We start from the raw sequence: 25,891 nt of genomic DNA on the forward strand, positions 1-25,891 counted from the left end.
AAGAAAATACCTTTTTAAAATGTTGAACATTTCAGAAACTTATGGAGTTACTCCAGTGGTCCTTGAAACAGTCTTCCACTAGATTTTTATTTGACTCAGAAGGTTCACCACTTCCTCCCAAATTGCATGGTGATACAAGACATCATGCTCCACTCAAAGAAGCTGTGTTCAAGCTAGGTTCACCACGTCCTCCTAAAATGCATGGTGATGCAAGACATCATGCTTCACTCAAAGAAGCTTTGTTCAAGATAGGTTCACCAAGTCCTCCTAAAATGCATGGTGATGCAAATCATGCTTCCTTCAAAGACGCTTTGTTCAAGATAGGTTCACCAAGTCCTCCTAAAATGCATGGTGATGCAAATCATCATGCTTCACTCCAAGAAGCTTTGTTCAAGCTAGGTTCACCATGTCCTCCTAAAATGCATGGTGATGCAAGACATCATGCTTCACTCAAAGACGCTTTGTTCAAGATAGGTTCACCAAGTCCTCCTAAAATGCATGGTGATGCAAATCATCGTGCTTCACTCCAAGAAGCTTTGTTCAAGCTAGGTTTACCAAGTCCTCCTAAAATGCATGGTGATGCAAGACATCATGCTTCACTCAAAGAAGCTTGGTTCTAATTTGGTTCACCAAGTCCTCCTAAAATGGATGGTGATGCAAGACATCATGCTATACTTAAAGAAGCTTTGTTCAAACTAGGTTCACCAAGTCCTCCTAAAATGCATGGTGATGCAAATCATCATGCTTCACTCCAAGAAGCTTTGTTCAAGCTAGGTTCACCAAGTCCTCCTAAAATGCATGGTGATGCAAGACATCATGCTTCCTTCAAAGACGCTTTGTTCAAGATAGGTTCACCAAGTCCTCCTAAAATGCATGGTGATGCAAATCATCATGCTTCACTCCAAGAAGCTTTGTTCAAGCTAGGTTCACCATGTCCTCCTAAAATGCATGGTGATGCAAATCATCATGCTCCACTCAAAGAAGCTTTGTTCAAGCTAGGTTTACCAAGTCCTCCTAAAATGCATGGTGATGCAAGACATCATGCTTCACTCAAAGAAGCTTGGTTCTAATTTGGTTCACCAAGTCCTCCTAAAATGGATGGTGATGCAAGACATCATGCTATACTTAAAGAAGCTTTGTTCAAACTAGGTTCACCAAGTCCTCCTAAAATGCATGGTGATGCAAATCATCATGCTCCACTCAAAGAAGCTTTGTTCAAGCTAGGTTTACCAAGTCCTCCTAAAATGCATGGTGATGCAAGACAGCATGCTTCACTCAAAGAAGCTTGGTTCTAATTTGGTTCACCAAGTCCTCCTAAAATGGATGGTGATGCAAGACATCATGCTATACTTAAAGAAGCTTTGTTCAAACTAGGTTCACCAAGTCCTCCTAAAATGCATGGTGATGCAAATCATCATGCTTCACTCCAAGAAGCTTTGTTCAAGCTAGGTTCACCAAGTCCTCCTAAAATGCATGGTGATGCAAGACATCATGCTTCCTTCAAAGACGCTTTGTTCAAGATAGGTTCACCAAGTCCTCCTAAAATGCATGGTGATGCAAATCATCATGCTTCACTCCAAGAAGCTTTGTTCAAGCTAGGTTCACCATGTCCTCCTAAAATGCATGGTGATGCAAATCATCATGCTCCACTCAAAGAAGCTTTGTTCAAGCTAGGTTTACCAAGTCCTCCTAAAATGCATGGTGATGCAAGACATCATGCTTCACTCAAAGAAGCTTGGTTCTAATTTGGTTCACCAAGTCCTCCTAAAATGGATGGTGATGCAAGACATCATGCTATACTTAAAGAAGCTTTGTTCAAACTAGGTTCACCAAGTCCTCCTAAAATGCATGGTGATGCAAATCATCATGCTCCACTCAAAGAAGCTTTGTTCAAGCTAGGTTTACCAAGTCCTCCTAAAATGCATGGTGATGCAAGACATCATGCTTCACTCAAAGAAGCTTGGTTCTAATTTGGTTCACCAAGTCCTCCTAAAATGCATGGTGATGCAAATCATGCTTCCTTCAAAGACGCTTTGTTCAAGATAGGTTCACCAAGTCCTCCTAAAATGCATGGTGATGCAAATCATCATGCTTCACTCCAAGAAGCTTTGTTCAAGCTAGGTTCACCATGTCCTCCTAAAATGCATGGTGATGCAAGACATCATGCTTCACTCAAAGACGCTTTGTTCAAGATAGGTTCACCAAGTTCTCCTAAAATGCATGGTGATGCAAATCATCGTGCTTCACTCCAAGAAGCTTTGTTCAAGCTAGGTTTACCAAGTCCTCCTAAAATGCATGGTGATGCAAGACATCATGCTTCACTCAAAGAAGCTTGGTTCTAATTTGGTTCACCAAGTCCTCCTAAAATGGATGGTGATGCAAGACATCATGCTATACTTAAAGAAGCTTTGTTCAAACTAGGTTCACCAAGTCCTCCTAAAATGCATGGTGATGCAAATCATCATGCTTCACTCCAAGAAGCTTTGTTCAAGCTAGGTTCACCAAGTCCTCCTAAAATGCATGGTGATGCAAGACATCATGCTTCCTTCAAAGACGCTTTGTTCAAGATAGGTTCACCAAGTCCTCCTAAAATGCATGGTGATGCAAATCATCATGCTTCACTCCAAGAAGCTTTGTTCAAGCTAGGTTCACCATGTCCTCCTAAAATGCATGGTGATGCAAATCATCATGCTCCACTCAAAGAAGCTTTGTTCAAGCTAGGTTTACCAAGTCCTCCTAAAATGCATGGTGATGCAAGACATCATGCTTCACTCAAAGAAGCTTGGTTCTAATTTGGTTCACCAAGTCCTCCTAAAATGGATGGTGATGCAAATCATCATGCTTCACTCAAAGAAGCTTTGTTCAAGCTAGGTTCACCATGTCCTCCTAAAATGCATGGTGATGCAAATCATCATGCTCCACTCAAAGAAGCTTTGTTCAAGCTAGGTTTACCAAGTCCTCCTAAAATGCATGGTGATGCAAGACATCATGCTTCACTCAAAGAAGCTTGGTTCTAATTTGGTTCACCAAGTCCTCCTAAAATGGATGGTGATGCAAGACATCATGCTATACTTAAAGAAGCTTTGTTCAAACTAGGTTCACCAAGTCCTCCTAAAATGCATGGTGATGCAAATCATCATGCTTCACTCAAAGACGCTTTGTTCAAGCTAGGTTCACCAAGTCCTCCTAAAATGCATGGTGATGCAAGACAACCAAAAACTATCTAAATTTGTTGCAGAGGTTTAGACAGATTTGATGGTTGACCAAGTCCTCCCACATTGCTCTTTTACCAGAAACCCCAATGGTGTTGTTTCAGAGGTTTCCACGCAATTGTTCTAAAATACACTTTTCCCGTAGTGGTTTTATTACTTTGACCTTGATAAGATTGTACCCCGCGGTTCGTTTACATGATTCATAAGACATGTTGGTTCCCCGTTTATAATAACGAATTCGTTCAGTTAAACCTTATTATTTCTAGACCAACATTTGAAAAGGGCGGAAGAGCCAAAATGTAAACAAATCACTTTTCAGCATAATTTGATGAAACAACTCATAAACATATGATTTTTCCTGACGTTAGCTCAAAAATGAGTTTTCACTTCTGGAAAACAATAATTTAAATAAAGGCGGATTTCCACATCTGATTTTGATGACTTCATTTGGTTGTTCCGCCAATGATCTTGCGTCTTTGAAAAAAAGCACAAAAATGCACAAAATTGTTAACACTGTTGAATAAACAGTCGAGAACAGCATCTCGCCATTCATATTTATCAAATTTACACAAAACTTTTACTCCCACTTTTGATTAAAGTCGCCCCTAACTACTTACACCGTTATTGAAAAGCCTTCGTCATTACGTCGTGCTTCGGCGCCCATCAAAATGTCTGAGTGGAAATCCGCCGCGCACTTATTGCTCTTGTTGCGCACGGATGGTTCTTACGCCCAAGATCAAATCGTGCGTTTTTCATCGTAAAATTCAATAAAGTCGCTGACTGACTGCAATAAGTGGCGATAATATGGCTTCAATGTCTATTCAGGATATATTTTCTCCAAAGGACCCAGATTTGGATGATATGCAGCTGGTAAAGCTTCAGTGATAAAAATGTTAGCGAATGGTCTCTAATCTATTGACCGGCATAGGTCACAGCAAGTAGATTCAGCAAAAGGTGATATTAGGAACCAGGCCCGTGCACAGAAAAGACGACAAGGGAGGGGTTTTACCCAATTTTAGCAAAGGGTGAAGGAGGCCTTGTGTATAGAGTATCGGCAATGGGAGGAGTTTAACCCCCAAAAACTCATCCGTTGTACACGGGCTTGTTGGGAACATAATATGCTGCCTGCGCTTCCCCATCGGTACTGTAGTTATATTTTTTTTTTCAACGCGCATTATGGACAATGGCAGGGGCAACTCCCTCCTTTGCTGTACGATACTAGATAAACTGTAAAGAGTTGTTGTTCATAGATAAGAGCTAGAATATAGATTTCAATCGAAATCTGATTTCCATTGCGTTTTACTCGTTTTTTTACCACTCATCGTAGGCAACGTCAAGAGAAAATTTCCTTCCTCCTCCATTGTCCAATGTCAGATAAACTTCAATTAGTTACTTTTAGTTAAGAAAGCTTCAAAATCAATTTATTGCAGTGGATCAGGTTCAAAATCTATTGCATTCCACTAATTTCGATACAAAATTTCTTCGGGCGTAATAACAAAAGCGATCGATTCTAGGTAATATCGACCAGGCGTAATTCCAGTGCTGGCGACCAAGCGGCGTAGCATGTCGGGCGTAATGACCAATGAGTTTTTATCTGGGCGTAATTTTCATTTCATTCATTTTCTTCAAGGAAAAACGCTTGTTTGTACTTTTTGACATAAAATCACCAAGAGGATAGTGTTTTCTTCTAAAACAACGAAAAAGATTGAGTGCACACGCACAAAGTGTTAAATAGGAATTAGTTTTAGATTGTGAAACTTTGCAAGCGTTTTTCTCGATTCTAACATTTTGGATATCCGCCCTTTTCACATGTTGGTCTAGATTTAATCATAAGCACAACACATTATAGAAGCGAAATGGCTTATTCAACTCCTGGCTTTTTTCAGCGATTCTGGCATTTTTGTGATGTCCGGGGTATATTCCGGGCGACCTTGACTGCGTCGTATATAAACCACTGTAGGACGGTCAGTGTATCGATGATGATGCGGGGTTTCAGACTGGGCCATGTGCCCATGAATTCTAGCGTCTTGGCTACATCGATGGCACTGAATCCCTTGGCCTGGTTCAGCTTAGACACGTCAATATGAGCTGGGTCAGACACAACGGCGCAGAACAGGAAGTGTAACCAACAGCGAATGCAACAACCAGCTACTCGCTTTAGATGCAAACGGCACGTGGTGTGGGTATATCAGCTCGACGGTACGTTCGAAGCAGGCGAACTTCTTCATGGTGTAGGAATCTGGATATGTACACTACAGTAGGACCAGACCATCATCTTGGGAATAGCTTGGCGCATATTGGATCTTCACCTCTGCGGCCTCCAGCGGCGACAGGGCGATGTCGGCGAAAAATTCGGCCTTGGGATTGATTTAACAGATTATTGTAATTGGCAGTTCTTGATATACAGGCGGCACTTGGCTAAATACAGCAGTATGATTGCCGTGTGGATGAGGCCGCAGACCAGGATCCCAAGTAACCAAAAGTTCCGCTTCCCATGACAAATGCACTTTCAAGTTCCGCGAAGTTCAGATAAAGTTCCAAATGGAACTTTCTGGCTGCTTAAGAGGCTAACGATGAGCCTTGCTGGAACTTCGGTCACAAGTTCCGACAAGGCTCAATGTTAGCCTCTTAAGCAGCCAGAAAGTTGCATTCGGAACTTTATCTGAACTTCGCGGAACTTTAAAGCTGCTTAAGATGCTACTCGGAACTTTGTCGGAACTTTCAAGTTCATAGAAGTTCAGTTCAGTAGCATTGTGTTTCAATGAAGATTAAATTTATTTCTTTTACAGAAAACAACTGTTTGAGCATTCACGAATAAAAGACAAATATGAATTTATCAAATCAATGAATACTAGGCTTGACCAAAAAAAAAAATTGCCGCCCATCGGATTTGAACCGATAGTCGCTGCGTGAGAACCCTACACTCTACCACAGTACTACACTTGTGGTTGAGTGAACAGCAGGTAAAGTCTGACTTGAATCGGTTTTCTGTCGGCAGCTAGTTTTGCACATTTGTACAGTAGTGAAGTTAGCTTGACATTGTCAAGTGTCTTCATCAGCGCAGCGGTAAGTCAGCAGGCTATCACGCAGGAGGATCCAGTTCAAATCTACATAGCAGCATCATGTGTAAAAATATAATTAGCAGAAGCAATTTCCTGACATGAATCGCAAACACCCATCAAACAGGGTGGGGTTGTGATTCTGAAAATCACATTTTTGTTTCTGCATGAATTTTGTCAAAGTTCTGTCAGAAGCTGCTTAGAAGGCTATCCAGCGTGCTTATGTGAACTTTCAAGTTCCAAAATTACTTAAAAATGAAGCTGCTTAGAAGGCTAATGAGCAACCTCGAACAAGCTGCTTAGCTTATAAAGTACCCTTTTATCTGAACTTTTGGTTACTTGGGATACCTCCGGGAGTGCACAAGTCGAAGAATTCGTTGGAACCATACTCTACCTCCTTGCACGGAGAGCGAGGCTGGGGGATGTAGAATAGGTTGTCCCAAAATTGGACATGGTCGAAAAGCTTGGGGGCTCACCCTGCAAATGATAGCTAAGGGTGTTAGAAACAAACTTTTGTATGACGGCAATTTTCAGAAATGACGTTTAGAGGTCGCCCCGGCGAGATTTTTGAAAAATGGTCATTTTTCGTAATAAATTTCATTCAAATATTTTTTACCGTACAAAAACTGGCAATACCCACTATTTTTATATTTTTTACAGCTTGATATGGATCCAAACTTCTTGGGAAAAATAATTAACGACATGTTTTGCAGGTAACTTTTTGATACTGATTTTTTGAAGTTACTAAAATTAGTCATTTTTTGATATACTGCGCATTTTACCCATCATAAAAAGTATCTGAACCTAATGCTAATTTAAAACAATTTCCATAAAAAGATAGGAAATTTTATGAGGAAAAACTTTGCCGAAGACAGCATTGCGTTTTTTCTATCCGTTTTAGAGTTATTCACGATTTACTATTTGGTGAAATTTGAATTTTTAGGTATTTTTTTAAAAATGTCACAAAAGATCTTCTCAAAAACACATACAAAGTAAAAAATCACGTATGCTCAACAAGTTTTTGTCTTGATTGTGTTATGGAATTATAGTGACATCATTATTTGGTTTTTATTTTTTGTTATTCAATCCCTTCATATAGAAATTATATAGCAAAGATTTCTTAAAAGGCTAGCTCTCTTGACTTGACAACTGAGCTTGTCATTTTTTTAAAGAATTTTTAAAGATATTCTCCACAAAATGTTGAGCCATATTTTCGCGTTTATCTTACTTTCTTGTCGATATTCTCAATTATTTTTCTATACGAAGACGTATGAGTCCTGGACCAGTAAAACAGCCCAGGAAACAGTGGCAAAGTGAATAAAGGCGAAAACGAATCGCGATTACGTCTTACGTAAGAATACCAATTTTTATATACCAACTTCCAATTCAAGACATTATAAAAAGCAGAGCATATCTTTTTTTACATTTACTGACTTGAACTATCTTATCAACATCGAAAATAAGATACACCGAGTCAAATTGAAACGAGTGGGATGAGACGAACCAGCGAGTTAACGTAATGTTATCCAAGGTTAGAACAATTTGATTACCATAACACACACGCGGCATATAATAGGACAAGGTAGGCTATTATTGGTAAACAACAGTTTTGGACGTAAACAAGTGACGTCATTTTTATCATCCTATATGTTGATCAAAATGATAGGGACTACTCGATAGTTTTATTCATGTCTATGAACGATTTGAACAACATCATTGAAAACCAAAATCGGCATGTTTTGCGGAATGTATCACCTTCTAAATGATATAGAAAATGTGCCGTGCGTTTGATTGTGTATTATGCTCGTATAAACCATTGTCAGTACATCACCGTTAAAAATGCCATGGCCTACTGAGGCATCTTAAAATGGTACCTAATGATAAAGTTTCTCGCTAGTAGGTACCTTTCTATATCAAAGAAAATGGATTTGTCAACGGAAACAAAAATTCAATAAATGATGCCACCATATTTCCTAAACACAATCAAGACAAAACCTTGTTGAGCATACGTGATTTTTTGCTTTGTATGTGTTTTTAAGAAGCTCTTATGTGACATTTTTAGAAAAATACCTAAAAATTCAAATTTCACCAAATAGTAAATCGTGAATAACTCTAAAACGGATAGAAAAAACGCAATGCTGTCTTCGGCAAAGTTTTTCCTCATAAAATTTCCTATCTTTTTATGGAAATTGTTTTAAATTAGCATTAGGTTCAGATACTTTTTATGATGGGTAAAATGCACAGTATATCAAAAAATGACAAATTTTAGTTACTTCAAAAAATCAGTATCAAAAAGTTACCTGCAAAACATGTCGTTAATTATTTTTCCCAAGAAGATTGGATCCATATCAAGCTGTAAAAAATATAAAAATAGTGGGTATTGTCAATTTTTGTACGGTAAAAAATATTTGTATGAAATTTATTACGAAAAATGGCCATATTTCAAAAATCTCGCCGGGGCGACCTCTAAACGTCATTTCTGAAAGTTGCCGTCATACAAAAGTTTGTTTCTAACACCCTTAGCTATCATTTGCAGGGTGAGCCCCCCAAACTTTTTGACTATGTGCAATTTTGGGACAACCTAATGTAGAACCACTTAGCTTCCGCTCCAAGTCGTTTCCGAGCACTTTGGCGCCGTGAAGAAGATATACCACATCGGAAGTAAAGTCTTGCAGTGCAGCGGCTTCGGCCGAACCGCGGAAGCATTTTGATGGACAAGCGATTCATGACTTGGGCTGCAGTGAATATTCCGTTTGTCGAGTGATAGATAGGTCGCGCACTTCCAGACCACCCAGGAGCATTTCATCGATGATGGAAAATTTTCTGCTATTCATCCTGGATGCGAAAACGGAGAAATTTCATGGGAAAAGAGTGAAATTCGTTAAGACAAACAATCAAAATAAGGTATGTTCATATTTATTTGAACTTTCTCGCTTCAGTGGCTTACCATAGCGGAAATTTCTTCAACAATTTCCACGTATATAACCGTCCACGGTGTTAGAACCACCTGGAAGTCCTCGCGTCCAACCGGATTTGTCTCGATCGTAGTAGAAAAAAGGCCGTTACATCCGCCGGCAGAGACAGCCAATTCGTTGGATTCCCGAACAACTTTCAGCGGTCGTTTGCCACACAGCGCCGAATCGGTTATTTGTGCTCCCAGCCGGTTTGTTTGCACTGCGCCTTCACTACTCTATGCTACAATGTTGTCCGGATCGAAAATGCTCCCAACGCTGTTTGAAGCTCTCCGGAAGTTCTATCACAGACAAACAGACATACTACTCAAATCGAAATCATCGCACGATTTAACGGTCATTTTGAAAATATAGTGTGGTTCGGACTGTGCTCGCATGTGTCATGGTGGCGCTGCTGTGCCTCAATTTTGCAGAGAAATGAACGCGACGCCGATCAATGTTTACATAAAATGACTCAGTCATGAACCTTCATTCATGTTTTACCAATGGATGACGGAACGGGGGAGTCGTCACCTGCAAAACAGTTACATCGAGCCGAGGGAAACAACACCTGCAAATGAATGCTTCGGATTGAGCATTATAGAGGGAGCTAGTGAGATGCCAAACGATGTTTTTGAAGCAATTTTCTTCTATGTAGTATGTCTGTTTGTCTGTGGTTCTATTTTGGCCGGTGTTTCGACGGTTCCGACCGACTTGCTGTTTGGTGTTGGTGTTGGAGAGGTAAAAAAGCAGAAAACAAACAACAACAAAGTTGTTGACAAGTCGCTTGACATTTCACCCAGTTCGCCCGTTCAAGGGGTTCACCAAAGCTACCAATTACACAATAAAAGAGGGGCTTGCCAAAGCGTGAAAATGAAAGTGGTACCGAAAAAAACGATTACTGCTCCGTCTGTATCTTCGTTTGTGGAATAGTCAGCATAGACAACCCGAACACGGAGCAATTGTGATTTTGACTTACCAAGTACAGATACGTTCCATAATTCCAAAAAAAAAAATAAATCAAATTGATTTATTTACCTTGAAAATCACTTACCGCTCCACTTACTTTGTATACTACTTCTGTTATTTTACTTCCCCACGTCACGAAAACTAATCGCCGATTCCATTCCAGCATCTTCTGTCGACTTCGCCTTCTTCATTGTGTATAATAATTTCCATCTCACGTTTTAATTATTCACTGTCGCACTTGATAAATTTCGCGATGAATAAAACTTTCCGCCTGAAGTCGGAGATCGCAGCAGTCCGCGAGCGCGCGCGGTTGTGCAAAATTTTTTCGCTGTCATTTTTTCGTGTCCGCGAGTTTTTATTCAAATGGTTCCGTATTATTAAGCGGGAATTTGGCCGGCTAAATCGTGATTTGGCTCGTGGCGCTACGCCATCCGGTGATGTTTTTCGTGAAAGTGCATAGTTTTGAAAAAAGATTTTGCTTTGTGATAGAATTTGGTTCCGGATTTGAAGCTTTTTTTTTCAAGTGGAAAGCAAGTGGATACCCGCCGACACTAGATTTCCAGCACGGTGTCCGTACATGTTTGCCGTATGTCTATTGAAGCGAAGCGTGTTCTGTGTGTTGAAGCGGAGACGGATTTCTTGAGATTTTGTGGAATTTGAGTATCGGGATGCGGTGGAATTGTTGTGGAGGAGTTGGGATAGTGACCGGATTTGGCGAGAAGTAACAGTTGGTACGGTTATCTTGTGATTGAGTGGTGGGACAAAGTGGATTTGTGGAGTTGGGAGTGGTGACCGGTTTTGGTTGGTTCTGGACTGTAGGTAAAGGGTGGCAGTTGGTGTATGTGCAGTGGACTGAAGGTCAGATCAAAAGAGAGCCGTAGATGGTGGCAATGAGTGGAAGCGGAAAAAAAAGAAAGAAAAATGAAGGGCTCGTTTTGATAATGGGTAAAAAAGCTGAGAAAAACAGGACTAGGGTGGGACTAGAAACTAGTTGGAGAATAAAAAATATGATGTCACAGTGGTTGTGGTTAAAATTGGAAGAGTGTCAGTTGGATTGATTGTTGAAAAATTGACAAATGAATAACTTTGCCGAAAAAGAATTTTTACAGTGATTGGAATAAGATTAGATTTGATATTGATTTAAAAATAAATAAAGTAAAATAAGAAGAATACGAGTGCATTGGTTCGGGGTGAATTTAAAACGGATATTACAAATGAAAATCTGATGGGGTAATGTGAGGTATTCGGCAAAATATAGCGTTTTGGAGGAAATGCATCGTCGACAGAGGATACCGGGCATTGAATTTGGATATTGGTAAGATCTCTCTAATTTATCTTTTATGTATGCAGTTTGTCCAAACAAAGTACAATTTTATTGAATGTGGCCGGTGGAAATCATACTGCTTACTTTCCATTCTTATAATGCAGGTTATTTAATTTACCCGGGGAAGGGATCTTTATATTTTCTTCTCGTTTCAGAGAGCGAGCAATGGCGCTTAAGCCTAGGCTTTCGAGCCAGGACATAAGGGGCAAATACCTATGTCCCATCCCAGGAAGAAGAGCTCCAGCGGAGTGACATTAACTTTCTTAGCAACGTCACTCCCAACGTTTTTGCTTCACATTTATAACACATACGATATGGAGCGGCAGACGAGATGTCGCCGTTCCTTGTTCAATTGTATTTAATGACACTGCACAGTAGGCCTGGCCGCTTCAATACTTGTAATGCATCTCCGATGCCTTGCAAGTATTGATAATGACAAGAAAAATGGTAGAAATAGTCGATTCTATCATTTTCCAGGATGCTTTCAATGAATGGCTGTGTATGTGTAGACTAGACTAGACTAGAATAAAACTTTCCGCCTGAAGTCGCGAACAGCATTTGGAAACTTCCCCCACATCACTATTGCACTTTTAGTTATCCATAAGCACCTTGTTAACTTTTACGCCTTTCAGCCGACCACGAGCACTGGTTCAAAGTAGTCCCGTGCGTAAGCAAACAACTACTGCAGTAATCCCAACAATCACACAGTTCGATTCCCTTCCCGTTCCATCGAAGTAAAAAAAACTCAACGCAAAGGTAAACAACGACTGCGATGGTACAAGCAGAGTTGACAGAATCAGACAAGTGTCCGCAGGGGTGTGCTTTTTTGTGTCGGTAAAGCAGAATTGGTGAAATATTTCCATTTTGTTTTTATTATTCCCTGTATCATAAAGCCGATGATAAAACGATTATGAATGACTATGAATGATTCACCGAAATTTTTGTTCGAGAAAAAATGCATTTTTGAATGGTAACGATACTTAACAACCCATTCGGTCTATCATTGAAACTCCGAGTATGATAACCACTATCATTAATATGATTCGTCGTATGGTTGATTTATAATCCAGTTTATTATACTATGAATAATCTAAAAATGATAACCTGTATGATTTTTGTATGATACCGTTTTATTCGGGTCTACAATTGACATGTTTTGCGTTACGTAATATTTGAATGAACCCCTTGAACTAAATACACACGGAGAAATCAAACTACCTAATTTTTGGGTCGATTTTACTCAAAGCTGAGTATATCGAATAAACTAGTTACCTAAAATTAGGTTGTTTTCCCTCTTTCCCTCACCGATGTTGTCAAAAACAAACAGAGATGCATCTACCCAACGGGGGTCCTTGAGCCCAATAAGCCAATTTTGGGTAAATGCAGGTTTACTCAAATTTGGGTTGAATGAGGGGGGGGTCTTGGGTTGAATTTACCTACTCTTAAGTAAATGTTTTTGCTGGAGGTGAAGGCAATTTACCTAGTGTGAGTTTAATCGATTTACTCAAATTTGGCTTATTGGGCCGAACTATGGGATTGCGTCAAAAGAACTCTATTTTGGGTAGTTTGGTGGTTCCGTGCACGGAGAAATCAAACTACCTAATTTTTGGGTCGATTTTACTCAAAGCTGAGTATATCGAATAAACTAGTTACCCAAAATTAGGTTGTTTTCCCTCTTTCCCTCACCGATGTTGTCAAAAACAAACAGAGATGCATCTACCCAACGGGGGTCCTTGAGCCCAATAAGCCAATTTTGGGTAAATGCAGGTTTACTCAAATTTGGGTTGAATGAGGGGGGGGTCTTGGGTTGAATTTACCTACTCTTAAGTAAATGTTTTTGCTGGAGGTGAAGGCAATTTCAGGGCTGTTACAACAGTCGCGGATTTCGCGGTTTTCGCGAAAATCGCGATTTTCGCGGATTTGTCGCGGATTTATGTGCCACGACGCGGATTTCGCGGATCCTTGAAATTTGGTCGCGATTTTCGCGAATTTGTCTGATTTAAGTCGCGCATTTCGAGGATGCCTATCTTTATGGCAGTTGTAATTTATTTTAAACCATTTTCAATTTCTTTTAAACTTATGTATTTCCATCGAAGCTTCCGTCAAATGTTATATTTTGCAGCTTCAAAGTAGTTTCTGTTTTTAGAAACTTTCAAAACTACAAAATATATTGAAAATCGCAACTTTATACAAATTTCTCCTAAAATTCAAAAGTTTTTTAAATGAAATGACAGCAGATACATACCATGAATGTTTGCGAAGAAAAGGTCATGCAATTTTGTTGAACCGATCTTATATCTTCTTAAGAAAAACATTATGAAAAAAAATAATGGTGTCTCTACAATTTCTCTAGATTCTGATGGAATTTCCCAGAGATCGTTTTCTCTATAAATTAAAAAAATGGTTGGAATTCTCTGCTTAGATATCGCAACTTTTCAGATTTGTTGTCCTGTACCTATAGGTTTATATCCAGGATTGAGATCTTTCAATTTGGTTCTGTGCTCCACTATAGGTGATCAGGACTAAACATTCCAATTTCGAAAAAAATAGATTATACCGAAATTTTCGTAAAAACAGGGACGAGCAAAGATTTACTTATAAATGCATCGTTTCAGTTCATGTATTTATAGATTATTCATAGTTTAATTTTGTAAAAAAGCTTTTGTTATAATTAATTTTCAAACTATTCGCATAAATTACTTATTTCCGTGTCTTTCTATACAACTTTATATGAAAGTTATATAATACACAAACATAAACTATTTTATGCAATTCAGTATCATAATTTCAATTTTATATAACTCATTTTGGTATCATAATGTTCAACTTTTTCGCACTGGTTCATTATGCAACTGAAATGAGTTGCATAATGAAAAATAGTTGCATAATGTTCATAATGCAACTCATTTGAGTTGCATTATGAATATTATGCAACCCAAATGGGTTGTATAATGAAAAAATCATTGCATAAAATTTTGTATGTTACTCGTTGCAAAACTCGATTTTTTCATCACTTTTCGTATTTATCCAACTCGGCAAGCCTCGTTGGATAAATGTACGACTCGTGCTGAAAAAATCAACATTTTGCAACTCGTTACATAAATAACTATTATGCAATTCAGTGTAATCATTTCTATTTTGTAAGAATCATTTTGGTAACATAATAATCAACTTTTCCGCCCTTGTACATTATGCAACTGAAATGACTTGCAGAATGAAAAATAGTTGCATAAAATGTTGTATGTAACTCGTTGCAAAACTTGGTTTTTTCAGCACTCTTCGTATTTATCGTGCGTATCTAGTAGTTAATAAAATAGGACAACTTTGATGGTCTGCTTCAAAGGTTATCCCAACTTTAAAATTACATTTTCTCCTGTGACTAAAATAGCTCGGCTCATAATCCCTTTTTGTAGGAAATAGTTCTTCTTGTCCAGCAACGTTATTTATACATATCTGCTTAACCAAGGTTGAAAAACGTTGCCCTTATTCAAACTATGAAGTATTTCTTAAGAATAAGATCACTTGAATACAAAGATGGCCGCCTTGCAGTTTACTTGAATCTGCCTCACAAAATGAAATCAATTTGAAAATGAAACTCGTCGATTGTATTATTTTTCTTATAACTTGGACTAACGAAACCAAATCATTGTGCTTCCTGTTTCTGGAGCAAAGTATGGTTGCTCCTAGGCCCTGAGCCATTCGGCGGGATCTGTTTCGATTTCTGCTGCTCTGTAAAATACAACTGAGCGAATTTATGGTAACTCGAATCACATCAAACTTGAATGTACTTCCCCCTCCAAGCCAATCCAAGCGGCTCGTCATGATGAACCCCAAGAAAATCCAACAACTATTTGGTCTCAGCACTACACCGGTCTAATAACTGGACACTGCCTCTGCAGATACCATCTACAAAAGATCGAAGTAATCCTAATTGTCGCTTCTGTGACGAGGAGACAGAAACATCAGAACATATCCTCTGCTATTGTGCACTCACCTATCGTAGATTCAAAGCTCTTGACAAACCCACTCTGTTATTCATCAATAAGCTGGTCTTGAATTCAATCGATAATTAGGTATCCCAGCAACAAACATGTTACTGAGATACTTCACAGAAAAATGGTTTATCATAAAATAATTTTAAAATCTGGTATCGCGTCCAGAAATAGTTGTTCCTGAAGCTTTGGGAATCTCAATACGTTTTCTGTAATAACACAAACAAAGGTGGACGAAAAATGTGGCCCTAATGAAAAATCCTTGAAAACTTCATAGGAACTTCGAAACTATTCTTAAAAAAAAACATGTCATTATTCAGTACAAAATCTGGTTCAATATGAAATTTGAATATTTATGTTCGTGTCGCGGATTTGTTTCTCGAGTCGCGGATTTTATTTCCGAAGTCGCGAATTTCGCGGATGATATTTTGGGAATTTTGTAACAGCCCTGCAATTTACCTAGTGTGAGTTTAATCGATTTACTCAAATTTGGCTTATTGGGCCGAACTATGGGATTGCGTCAAAAGAACTCTATTTTGGGTAGTTTGGTGGTTCCGTGTAGATTCACAGGGTTCAGATATTTTTCCGTGTATGGACACATGCATATGTAATCATCCATCAGTAAGCCCCTCGTTCGTTACAGCCAACTTCACTTCTGTTTTGTCCTTTGACATCCCTAGAAGTGAGAAAAAAAACATCAGGCGAACGTTCTAGTCGGCAACACCTCACCGGAGTGCGAAAAAATTACTGCGTGTTTTCTGTAATTTCCTGAAATTATTTTCTCTGTCCTATATTCCGACGGTTAGAAAAGGTAAGAATCTTTTTGATGCATGCAAATTTTCCGAATTCAATGGCTGATTGGGGGTATTTTTCGGGATTGCAGAAACGGCAAAGCAATGGCGTGCCCGATTGATCCGGCCGAGCTGAAGAAGCTGAAAATTTTCGTCGACCTGTGCGCGGCTCAGCCGCAACTATTGAATCTACCTCAGCTGAGCTTCTTCAAGAGCTTCATTGAGAAGCTGGGTGGTAAGGTCCCTGAGGGTCAGCCAGAGTTTGGTGGTGCCCAGCCCAAACCGGAAGAAGCGAAAAAAGAACAAGAAAAAGAGCCCGAAGAGAAGAAGGAAGAGTCTGATCCGGAATCGGACGTCGAACTGGACATGGAAGGATGTGTTGAACCGGATAACGAACCGGAACAACCGATGGGTGACGCTTCGAAGGAACCCAGTGAAGACGACATCGATAAGGCAAATGAGCTGCGATCGAAGGCAGCAGCGGCATATTCGGAGCAAAATTTCGAGGATGCGGTCAAATTGTTTACGGAAGCGATTGAGTTGAATCCGAGAAGCGCGCTGTATCACGCAAAACGCGGACAAGCCTACCTGAAGCTTTCGAAACCGAATGCCTGTATTCGGGATTGTACACGGGCATTAGAGATCAACCCGGATTCTGCTACGGCTTACAAGTTCCGTGGACGAGCTAATCGTCTCTTGGGCAAGTGGGAAGAAGCTGCCAAGGACCTGCGCCAGGCCTGCAAGCTAGATTACGACGAGGAAGCTGATGAATGGCTGAAGGAAGTCACTCCGAATGCGAAGAAAATCGAGCAGCATAAGCTGAAAATGGAGCGACGTCGTCAGGAGAAGGAGCTCCGTGAAAGACAGGAGCGCGTCCGGAAGGCACAGGAGGCCAATCGAAAGGCTGCAGAAGAGAAGGCCCGCGGAGACGGTGGTGACGGAGACGACGGTGATGATTTCTTCAGCGGCGCAGGAGGAGGTGCTGGAGCTGAAGACATTTTGAATGCCTTCAAGGATCCGGAAGTGGCCGCTGCTCTGCAGGACATCATGGCCAATCCGAGCAACATCGGCAAGTACCAAAACAATCCTAAGGTTATGAATCTGGTAACGAAGATCGCTTCCCAAACGTCCCAAGCGGGCGGTTTTCCGGGTTTCGGTGGTGCCCCGGGAGGCGCCGGCGGGTTCCCTGGTGGTTTTTCGGGTGCCGGTGGCTTCCCCGGGGCTGGGGCTGGCGCAGGTGGCTTCCCAGGATTTGGCGGTGCTCCCACTGGCGGGCCCAAAACCACTGACGACCTAGATTAAGGAAAACATTTTTTTCTCAGAATAGATGGATGCATTTCTAAGTTGAGGTTTGATGGACGTTGGCTTTCTTTGTGGATTACATTTTTCTTCTAACAGACTGTCGAAAGCGACGTTTTAAAGAGTTTACAATACCTTTCATGTCACGAAGTTTGTCACACTTGAACTATAACTAACCCTTCGCTATTCCTAATGGAGATACTTCGTTTAATATAGTTACAGATAGAGGAATAAGATAAGTACGTAATACACTTCAGGTGATCTTAAGAGATTAAGATTTTTATTCTTCGTTTAGATATCACAAAGTCCATTGATTTTTGACCTTATATAAAAATTATTAAAAAAAAAACTCATGATAGGTTCAATCCCTACTTGAAAGCTTTGCTCGGTATATGAACTCATTTATCATTGAAATCATTCAACTGGGATCTATCTAGCTTAACAATAATTGATTACTTTCGAAGAAAATTTTCAGGCGAAATCTAAGCTAAAAGACTTTTGACACTCCAGCATTTCCAGGACGAGCACTTGAAGGTATAATAAACTGGAATTGGAGTAGACGGGCTTAGTGGTCTAGTGCAGTGGTGCACAAAAGACCATCACCTGGCCGTAACCCTCTGCGAGTTTAGAAGTGACTCGAGAGTGTCTCTGATACTCGAACTACGCACATCACTCGATCCATCGTCGCCTTGATCAATCGTATCAGTTTATCCGGGAATCCATACTGATCTCGATCGATGGTATCATACGCCGATTTGAAATCGGTGATGTGTGGGCACGTTGTATTCGCGGCATTTCTGCAACACCTGGCGGATGACGAACATCTGGTCCGTTGTAGCGCGTTCACACGTGAATCAAGCCTGATATTGCCCCACGAACTGTCTTGCAATCGGTGATGGCGGAGATGGCGACATCAAGATCAAATTTGAGAGAGTATCTTGTAGGTATCGCTCAGTAGTGTGATCGCGAGATAGTTCTTGCTATCCAACTTGTCGCCCTTTTTGTGTATGGGATATCTTCTATCCATTCCTCCGGCAATACTTACTCCTCTCAAATCTTGGTAATGACCCAGTGTAGTGATCTCACCAGTGCTTCTTCGTCGCATTTTAGAAGTTCGCTTGGTAGATGATTTGCTGTTTGTTGTTTATCAACCGGCTAACCTTCTCCTCAATCTCGTGGAGGTGGACTGGAAATGTTTCGTCCTGCGCACGTACTTCTAGATCTGTTAGAACGCCACCTTCGGTGCTTGTAACGTCGCCATTAAGGTGCTCATCGTAATGCTGCCGCCCCCTTTCGACCGTGAGAAGATTCTCGTGATTGTCTCGGCACATGTCGGCTTGTGGCACGAAGCCTCTGCGCGAGCGGTTCAGCTTCTCGTAGAACTTACATGTGTCCTTAGCGCCGTACAGCTCTTCTATCGCTTCGCGATCTCATCCTTCCTGCTGGCGCTTCTTCCTCCGGAATACTGAGTTCTGTACGGTATTGGAACATTCTCGCCCATGCTGCATTCTTCTCGTTTTTCAACTACTGTTCATATTCGCCGTCGTACCAGTTGTTTCTGTGATTCGGAGTCGCGAAGCCTAGTGCTGTAGCCGAGGTACTACCTATGGCGGATCGGATGTCCCTCCAGTCATCTTCAAGTGTAGCTGCGCCAAGCTGCTCTTCCGTTGGTAGGGCCACTGCTAGCTGTTGCGCGTAGTCTTGACCCACTTCTACGTTACGCAGCTGCTTGTTGGGCTTTTTGAGCCGCGGCGTTCGACTTCGACGCATGGTTATAACTGTCGAAAGTTTTGAGCGCATGCATACAGCGACTAAGTAGTGATCCGAATCTATATTCGCACTGCGGTATGTGCGGACGTTGGTTATATCAGAGAAGAATTTACCGTCGATTAGAACGTGGTCGATTTGGTTTTCTGTTTGATGGTCGGGTGATCTCCAGGTGGCTTTGTGGATATCTTTGCGGGGGAAGAAGGTGCTTCGGACTACCATACCACGGGAGGCTGCAAAGTTTACGCATCGCTGGCCGTTATCATTCGATACGGCGTGCAGGCTGTTTCGCCCGATTACCGGTCTGTACATTTCCCCCCTGCACGCTTCTTTCTCATCATTAGGTCCCCCTTCGTGTGAGCAGTGGACGTTGATGATGCTGTAGTTGAAGGAACGGCCCTTAACTCTTAACATGCACATCCTTGCGTTGATCGGCTGCCACCCGATCACACGTTGTCGCATCTTGCCCAACACTATAAATCCTGTTCCCAGTACCTTTGGTGGAAGGTAACCGCTCGATGCCTGCTTTTCCACACTTTCTGTCCAGTCCAACCAAGTTCCTGCAATCCCACGATGTCGTAGTTGCGAGGATATAATTCGTCGTAGATTACCCTGTCACACCCTGCGAAACCAAGTAACTAGCAATTCCATGTTGCAAGTTTCCAATCGTAGTCCTTATTTCGTCGCGTGGGTCTTTGCCGATTGTATCGAGTCCTGTTATTCGCAATAGTGATTTTTACGGGTGGCTTATTGGGCCTACGTCAACACTCCTGTCTCGGGCCATCGTGCCAGTTCTGTTTAACGTCCCAACCAACACTGGGACGATCACGCTGATGGGGCTGGTCTCAGCCGCTGCATGCCAGAACAGATGCTGTCTGAGCCGTACCTCCTTGGTGAACAGACGCTCAGGTCGAACCTCTTCAGTCTAGCTGAAATCAGAAGGACAACAGTGCCCAGGCTGCACTACAGCTAAGCACACAACTCTTAGCTGGCGGTCATTGTCATCGCTGGACCCGTGGATGCATGAGGTAGGAACTTGTGAGGGCCAGAGCTATGTTGGACGCTCTACTTATCGACTCACCGTTTTGCAGGCCCGAATCTTTATCGATGGTGATTAAATCGAAGCGCTTGAAGAATTCATGTACTTGGATTCACTGATGACCGCCGATAACGACACCAGCAGAGAAATTCAGAGAGGCATTGTGGCAGAAAATCGACCTTAGGTACTTAAGATTCGACATAACTCTACGATCGAACAAAGTTCGCCGTCGCACGAAGATAACAAAACGCTTAGACCAGTAGCTCTTTGTGACACGAAGCATGGACTATGCGTTCAGAGGATCAACGCGTCCTTGGAGTTTTCGAACGGAAGGTGTTGCGTACCATCTACGGCGGAGTGCGGATGAACGACACAACGTGGAGAATGTGAATGAATCACGAGCTGCGTCACCTGTCAAGAGAACCAACCATCGTCCACTCCGCGAAATTCTGGAGGCTACGTGGGTGGAACACGTCACCAGGATGTCGGATAACAACACGATAAAAATGGTTCTTGAGAAGGGCAATCCGACCGGTAAGAGATGACGTAGTGCGCAGTGAGCGAGATAGAGATCAAGTGGAATGCGATCTGCGAACCCTTCGCAGAGTGCGGGACTGGAGACGCACAGCTATGAACCTAGTCGAATGGAGACGACTTCTACGTACAACAGAACTCACTCAGGCCTTAGTTGATCGGTATACCGATACCTTATAAGGTAAGTAGTCCTTAGAAGAAATGCACGAAATATTGTGAAGTTTTTTGGTAACCTCAAGTAGCAATAATAGCTGAATAATAGCTTAATCAGCTATTTTTTTTAACCAAGCTTCTTTGCACTTCAATGTTTAATAATGTTTGCAGGGAACGTATTTACAACTAATTGATAAACACTGACGATCAAAAAAATTTGATTTGCACTTTTCGTTTAGTGTTTATTATTGTTTTCGTTCGGATGGATAGCTGCTTAGTCGCTTAAAAGGCTTAAAAGTTTTATTGAAGTATAACTGTTTTTTATTTCTTTTCCTTAATAACTATTTTAGTGTAAACAGTTATCATTAAAAAGCCCACAATTAGTTAGTGAATACCATGGATCACCAAACTATCGCTCCATTCGAGATGCATAAAGTATGCCGATTGTGTTTGCAGCAACTTCAACCCGGTTCCCTGGTGGATCTGTTCACCCCCAACTTTTCCATCCGTCCGTCGGAGATGATTGCTCGGTGCGCTTCGGTTGAAATCTACGAAAAAGACGGCCTACCGGGTGCAATCTGCAATGACTGTTTCTATAAGTTGGGCATTGCATTCGAGTTCCGGAATCGGTGCGAAAGTTCCGATCAAAAGCTACGGAGTTACGTGCGAGAACAGCACGATGGCTGTCGGCCGGTCTCGTCGGTGGTGCCCGCAGTGGCCAAAGATGACGAGATTTACGCTGCCATGAGTGAGATTTTCGGCGACGAGGAGGAACCGATTGGAAGTAAAAGCTTGGAAGTGCTTTCCGAGTGCAAATCCGATGTGCTTCTCGAAACTACAAAGACTCACAGGAATGCCAAAAAAGTGGAACCGATGAAAAAGCGAGCCCAGCTGGATGAGCTGTTGGTGAAGCATAGAGCAAAACTGAAGGAAGAAGGCAGACAAGTGAATATCTTCCGACAAAAGAAATCTTCGAAAAAGACTGAACAAAAAGATTCTAAAAGAGGAACGCTGCTAAAAGAACCGGAACATTGTGTCACCTGTGGTAAAACATTCAATTACAGTGGATATCTGCTTGCACATCAGAGGATTCACACGGGGGAGAAGCCATTTGTGTGTCAGGTAGGTCACAAGATAGATTATCATTTATTGGGGAGCACTTACCTTCATTTCAAATTTCCAGATTTGTAATCGTCGGTTTGCTCAATCAGGAAATTTGCAGTTACATCTACGGATTCACAATAACGAGCGCAAGTTTCAGTGTGAGATATGCAGTAAGCTTTTCAGGACATCCAGCAATCTGCATGCCCACAGGAAGACACACTCGGAGGAAAGGAATTTTCCCTGCTCGCTATGTGAGCGAGCTTTTCGAACGGCTCAGGAGCTTAAAAACCACTCAGAGACACACAACGCGATCAAAAGTTATGTTTGTCAGCTCTGTGATGATCGTAAGGCATTTCAAAAGCAATCATATCTGAATAGCCATGTCAAAACAGTTCACATTGGTGTTAAACGACATCGTTGCCAGGATTGCGGTAAAATTTTCTCCAACAGTTCCAACCTGATTGCCCACCGGAGGGTGCACAGCGGCGATAGACCTTACAATTGCAAAGAGTGTGATGCAAAGTTTACCCAATCCCCGGCTCTACTGAGACACATCAAAGCCAAGCACCGACCAAAGCCAGCAGAACCTGTCATACAGGAGGAAATCACAGACGAAGTGCTGGAACCATCCGTTGATGTAGATGAGAATGCTTCCTTGGATAGCGCTACCAGTTCTGAACTATCCGTTGCCACTTCGTTGATTGAGAACCATTCCGGCTACAATATGCCCTATATGCCGACGTACGTGCCATCACAACCGCAACATCTGCAACACCAAATGCCACCTAGTCATCACCATTTGGCTTCGTCTTCCGCCATGCAGATGCCTCCAACGGCCTCCGGTGGTAACATGTATGCCTCATCCGATCCCTATCAGTATCCTGCTGCGGCAAACCCATCAGCTATGCAAGCCCATCACTATCCGACGCAGCAGCATTTGGATGTTGGCGGAGGCTACGACATGTGTTACACTATGCCCGCCCATACGGTGCTTAATCCAAGCCTGATGAATTCGCAACCGACTTACATCTTCGATCAATAAAAAAAAAAAAGATTTCAGATCGTGGTAGTTTCCTGTAGTCCTCCTCTGGTACCTGATCCATCTGCTCCTTATGTTAGAAGGGGTCTGGTACGTTTGGCATAAGGCCGTTTGGCATAAGGACATTTGGCATAAGGACGTTTGGCATAAAAGACATTTGGCATAAAAGACGCTTGGCATGAAGGACGTTTGGCATAAAGAATATGTGAAATATATTTTCCCTCTGGAGAAAAATTAAAGAACAACCTTCAACGGAAAGAAGGCAAACTTGATAGTGGTGCATTGTTTTGGATCTCTTATTTTAGAAATAACCTTCTGCTTCCATGAATTTGATTTTTTTTCCGAAAGGGAATGTTGGCTTTCTTTATCGATACAAGCAATTTAGATTCCGGTAATGGTTCTTTCCAGCAAATCATCCTTTTCTGCATATTATATTCAGAAAAATTATTGCATTATAATGTATTATCCTTCTTTAGAATACTTTTTCTTTTTTGACGTTGGGCCAGAGCGGATGTGGCGGCCCCTCGGAGGTCCAAATGCCATGAGCAAATAAGCTTTTCTTTGTTTTTGTTATTGTTTAGCAAGGAAAAAGATTTTTGTGGGGGGCCCAAAAATGTGGGGGCCGGCCCCCCTTAGATCCGGCCCTGAGTATGTGGCTCATTTTTTACTGAAATTATTTTATGCCAAACGTCCTTTATGCCAAATGTCCATTATGCCAAGCGTCCTTTATGCCAAACGTCCTTATGCCAAACGGCCTTATGCCAAACGTACCAGACCCTGTTAGAAGTAGGACGAATCAAGAGGTGTCTTCGATGGTTTCCCAACAAATATTATTGCTGGACAACAGATGAATAAACCGCTGTTAAGCTTGATTTTGACAATTTTGGCCGATAAAGCTGTTTATCAGCTATCATTGTTAGTTCGGTTTGCATCCTCCATTTTTAACCGTCGTACGAGCTCTCGAATGTACGCCGCTTGGTTCAGCTTTTATCCGGCTTCGCCCTTTTCCACCTCGATTTTCAAGAAGTGATGGATATCACCGAGATTTTACATGATGAAATTTACTATCTGATTCTTCAAGATAGACTAGAACTGCTCCTCTGTCTGCGTAACGATCAGTAGGGTAGAAGCTTCAGTTTTGGCCATAGTGCGGTATTCAGCCTTGTGGTAGTTTGGTGACAATAATAATAACTGAGTAGGCCACGCCGTTGATGAAGATTATTATCATTCGATCTGTCAAGCCGGAAAGTACCACATTGGCGAAGAGAAGAACCCATTTGCTGAACTCAGAAGCGGAAGTGTGTAGAACCAACAAGAAGACCAACTTGAAGAAGCGGATATTTCCACTGGAAACACGGTGGCGATCTATCGGCTACACACCTCGTGAAGATCAACGAAAACAAGGAGGAAAACGACAAAAGAACAAGAGAGTGTTTTTCCTGCTGGTTGAAACTGGGTGAACCAGTTGAAGCTTTAGGTAACTATAAGTAGTCTGTTTTCCGACGGATAGCATCTGTTCGGATCAGACATGAGGGAAGTCGAAATATCTCGCCTCGAAAGAGGGAGATGCCGAAACGACGGATGAAAATCCGGCCGTAGACGGCAATAATGTCTCGCCTCAGAGAAGGGAGACGCCAAAGCGGCGCACAGTGTACAAATTCGATCAAAAAAACGGACGCAATTCAGTTCCGGTCGCTAAGCAAACGACAGATACCCATTCCTAAGCAAAAAACTCCGGGGAATCGAATGGTGCCAACCCCTTTCCATAAAAACGTCGCCAAGTGTCTCATTTTGGCCATTTTCCCCTAAATTTGTCAAAAATACTTGAACATATCAAACTTAAACCCAAAAAAGTTGGGAGGAACTCTGAATATTTCAAAAAACTTCATGTACCAATGACAAGCAACTTGGTTTAGCAAATCTTTTTTACTTTTGATCACAATAAGTGTCTCATTTTGTCCAATATCCCCTATAAAATGAGAATCTTTGAGAAGTTCGGATGATTTTTAATGAAAACCATGTAAAACCGTTCAAAAGTTGTGCTACTGTATGGAGAAACGCCAAACAGATCGTCTCTTGTGCATCACATTCAGAGATGATGTCCCATTTTGTCCAATATCCCCTATAAATAAAGAATATTTGAGAATTTCTGATGAATTTCAACAAAACACCATGCAAAGTCGTTAAAAATCATGCTACTGCATGGAGAAACGCCAAACGGGTTGTGTCTTGTCCATCACATTCAGAGATGATGTCCCATTTTGTCCAATATCCCCTATAAATAAGGAATATTTGAGAATTTTGAATGAATTTCAACAAAAAACCATGCAAAGCCGACTTTTGAACGTGATACTGAATGGAGAAACTCTAAACAAATCATCTCTTGTCCATCGCATCCAGAAATGATGACGGGTCGTGTCTCGTCAATCACAATCAGAGATGGTGTTCCATTTTGTCCAGTATCCCCATAAATTAAGGATATTTGAGAATTTCTGATGAATTTCAATAAAAACCATGCAAAGTCGTTCAAAAGTCATGCTACTTAATGATAAACCCCGAAACGAATCGTGTCTTGTCCATCACATTCAGAGATGATGTCCCATTTTGTCCAATATCCCCTATAAATAAGAAATATTTGAGAATTTCAGATGAATTACA

At 41.4% G+C, this 25,891-nt stretch overlaps 3 protein-coding genes across 3 annotated transcripts; 2 read left to right on the forward strand and 1 right to left on the reverse strand.

Moving 5' to 3' along the window:
• Positions 1–5,091: 5,091 nt before the first annotated feature.
• On the reverse strand, positions 5,092–6,658 carry LOC109425233 (solute carrier family 25 member 3-like). The gene is made up of 3 exons (XM_062847662.1): positions 6,620–6,658; positions 5,469–5,569; positions 5,092–5,395 (listed from the first exon to the last, which is right to left on the reverse strand). The coding sequence occupies exons 1-3, from the start codon at positions 6,656–6,658 to the stop codon at positions 5,095–5,097; spliced, it is 441 nt and encodes a 146-aa protein (XP_062703646.1). The 3' UTR covers positions 5,092–5,094.
• A 9,501-nt stretch (positions 6,659–16,159) lies between these two features.
• On the forward strand, positions 16,160–17,866 carry LOC109430137 (hsc70-interacting protein 1). Its single transcript, XM_019706170.3, has 2 exons — positions 16,160–16,318; positions 16,391–17,866. The coding sequence occupies exon 2, from the start codon at positions 16,404–16,406 to the stop codon at positions 17,598–17,600; it is 1,197 nt and encodes a 398-aa protein (XP_019561715.3). The 5' UTR covers positions 16,160–16,318; positions 16,391–16,403; the 3' UTR covers positions 17,601–17,866.
• Positions 17,867–21,486: 3,620 nt separating this feature from the next.
• On the forward strand, positions 21,487–23,505 carry LOC109433560 (zinc finger protein 90). Its single transcript, XM_019710001.3, has 2 exons — positions 21,487–22,212; positions 22,274–23,505. Exons 1-2 carry the CDS (start codon positions 21,487–21,489, stop codon positions 23,234–23,236), a joined length of 1,689 nt encoding a protein of 562 aa, XP_019565546.3. The 3' UTR covers positions 23,237–23,505.
• The last annotated feature ends 2,386 nt before the right edge of the window (positions 23,506–25,891 follow it).

This window comes from Aedes albopictus, chromosome 2 (genome assembly GCF_035046485.1).
Source record: "Aedes albopictus strain Foshan chromosome 2, AalbF5, whole genome shotgun sequence".
In the NCBI taxonomy this organism is placed as follows: Eukaryota; Metazoa; Arthropoda; class Insecta; order Diptera; family Culicidae; genus Aedes; species Aedes albopictus.

Excerpts from the sequence above, each read along its gene's own strand:
- LOC109425233 (XM_062847662.1), bottom strand. The coding sequence starts at position 6,658 with ATGGTTCCAACGAATTCTTCGACTTGTGCACTCCCGGAG. Across the intron at positions 5,570-6,619 it reads CGACTTGTGCACTCCCGGAG|GCCGAATTTTTCGCCGACAT; the intron begins GTATCCCAAGTA and ends ATCAATCCCAAG. Across the intron at positions 5,396-5,468 it reads GATGATGGTCTGGTCCTACT|CCACACCACGTGCCGTTTGC; the intron begins GTAGTGTACATA and ends GAGCTGATATAC.
- LOC109430137 (XM_019706170.3), top strand. The coding sequence starts at position 16,404 with ATGGCGTGCCCGATTGATCCGGCCGAGCTGAAGAAGCTGAAAATTTTC.
- LOC109433560 (XM_019710001.3), top strand. The coding sequence starts at position 21,487 with ATGGATCACCAAACTATCGCTCCATTCGAGATGCATAAAGTATGCCGA. Across the intron at positions 22,213-22,273 it reads AGAAGCCATTTGTGTGTCAG|ATTTGTAATCGTCGGTTTGC; the intron begins GTAGGTCACAAG and ends TCAAATTTCCAG.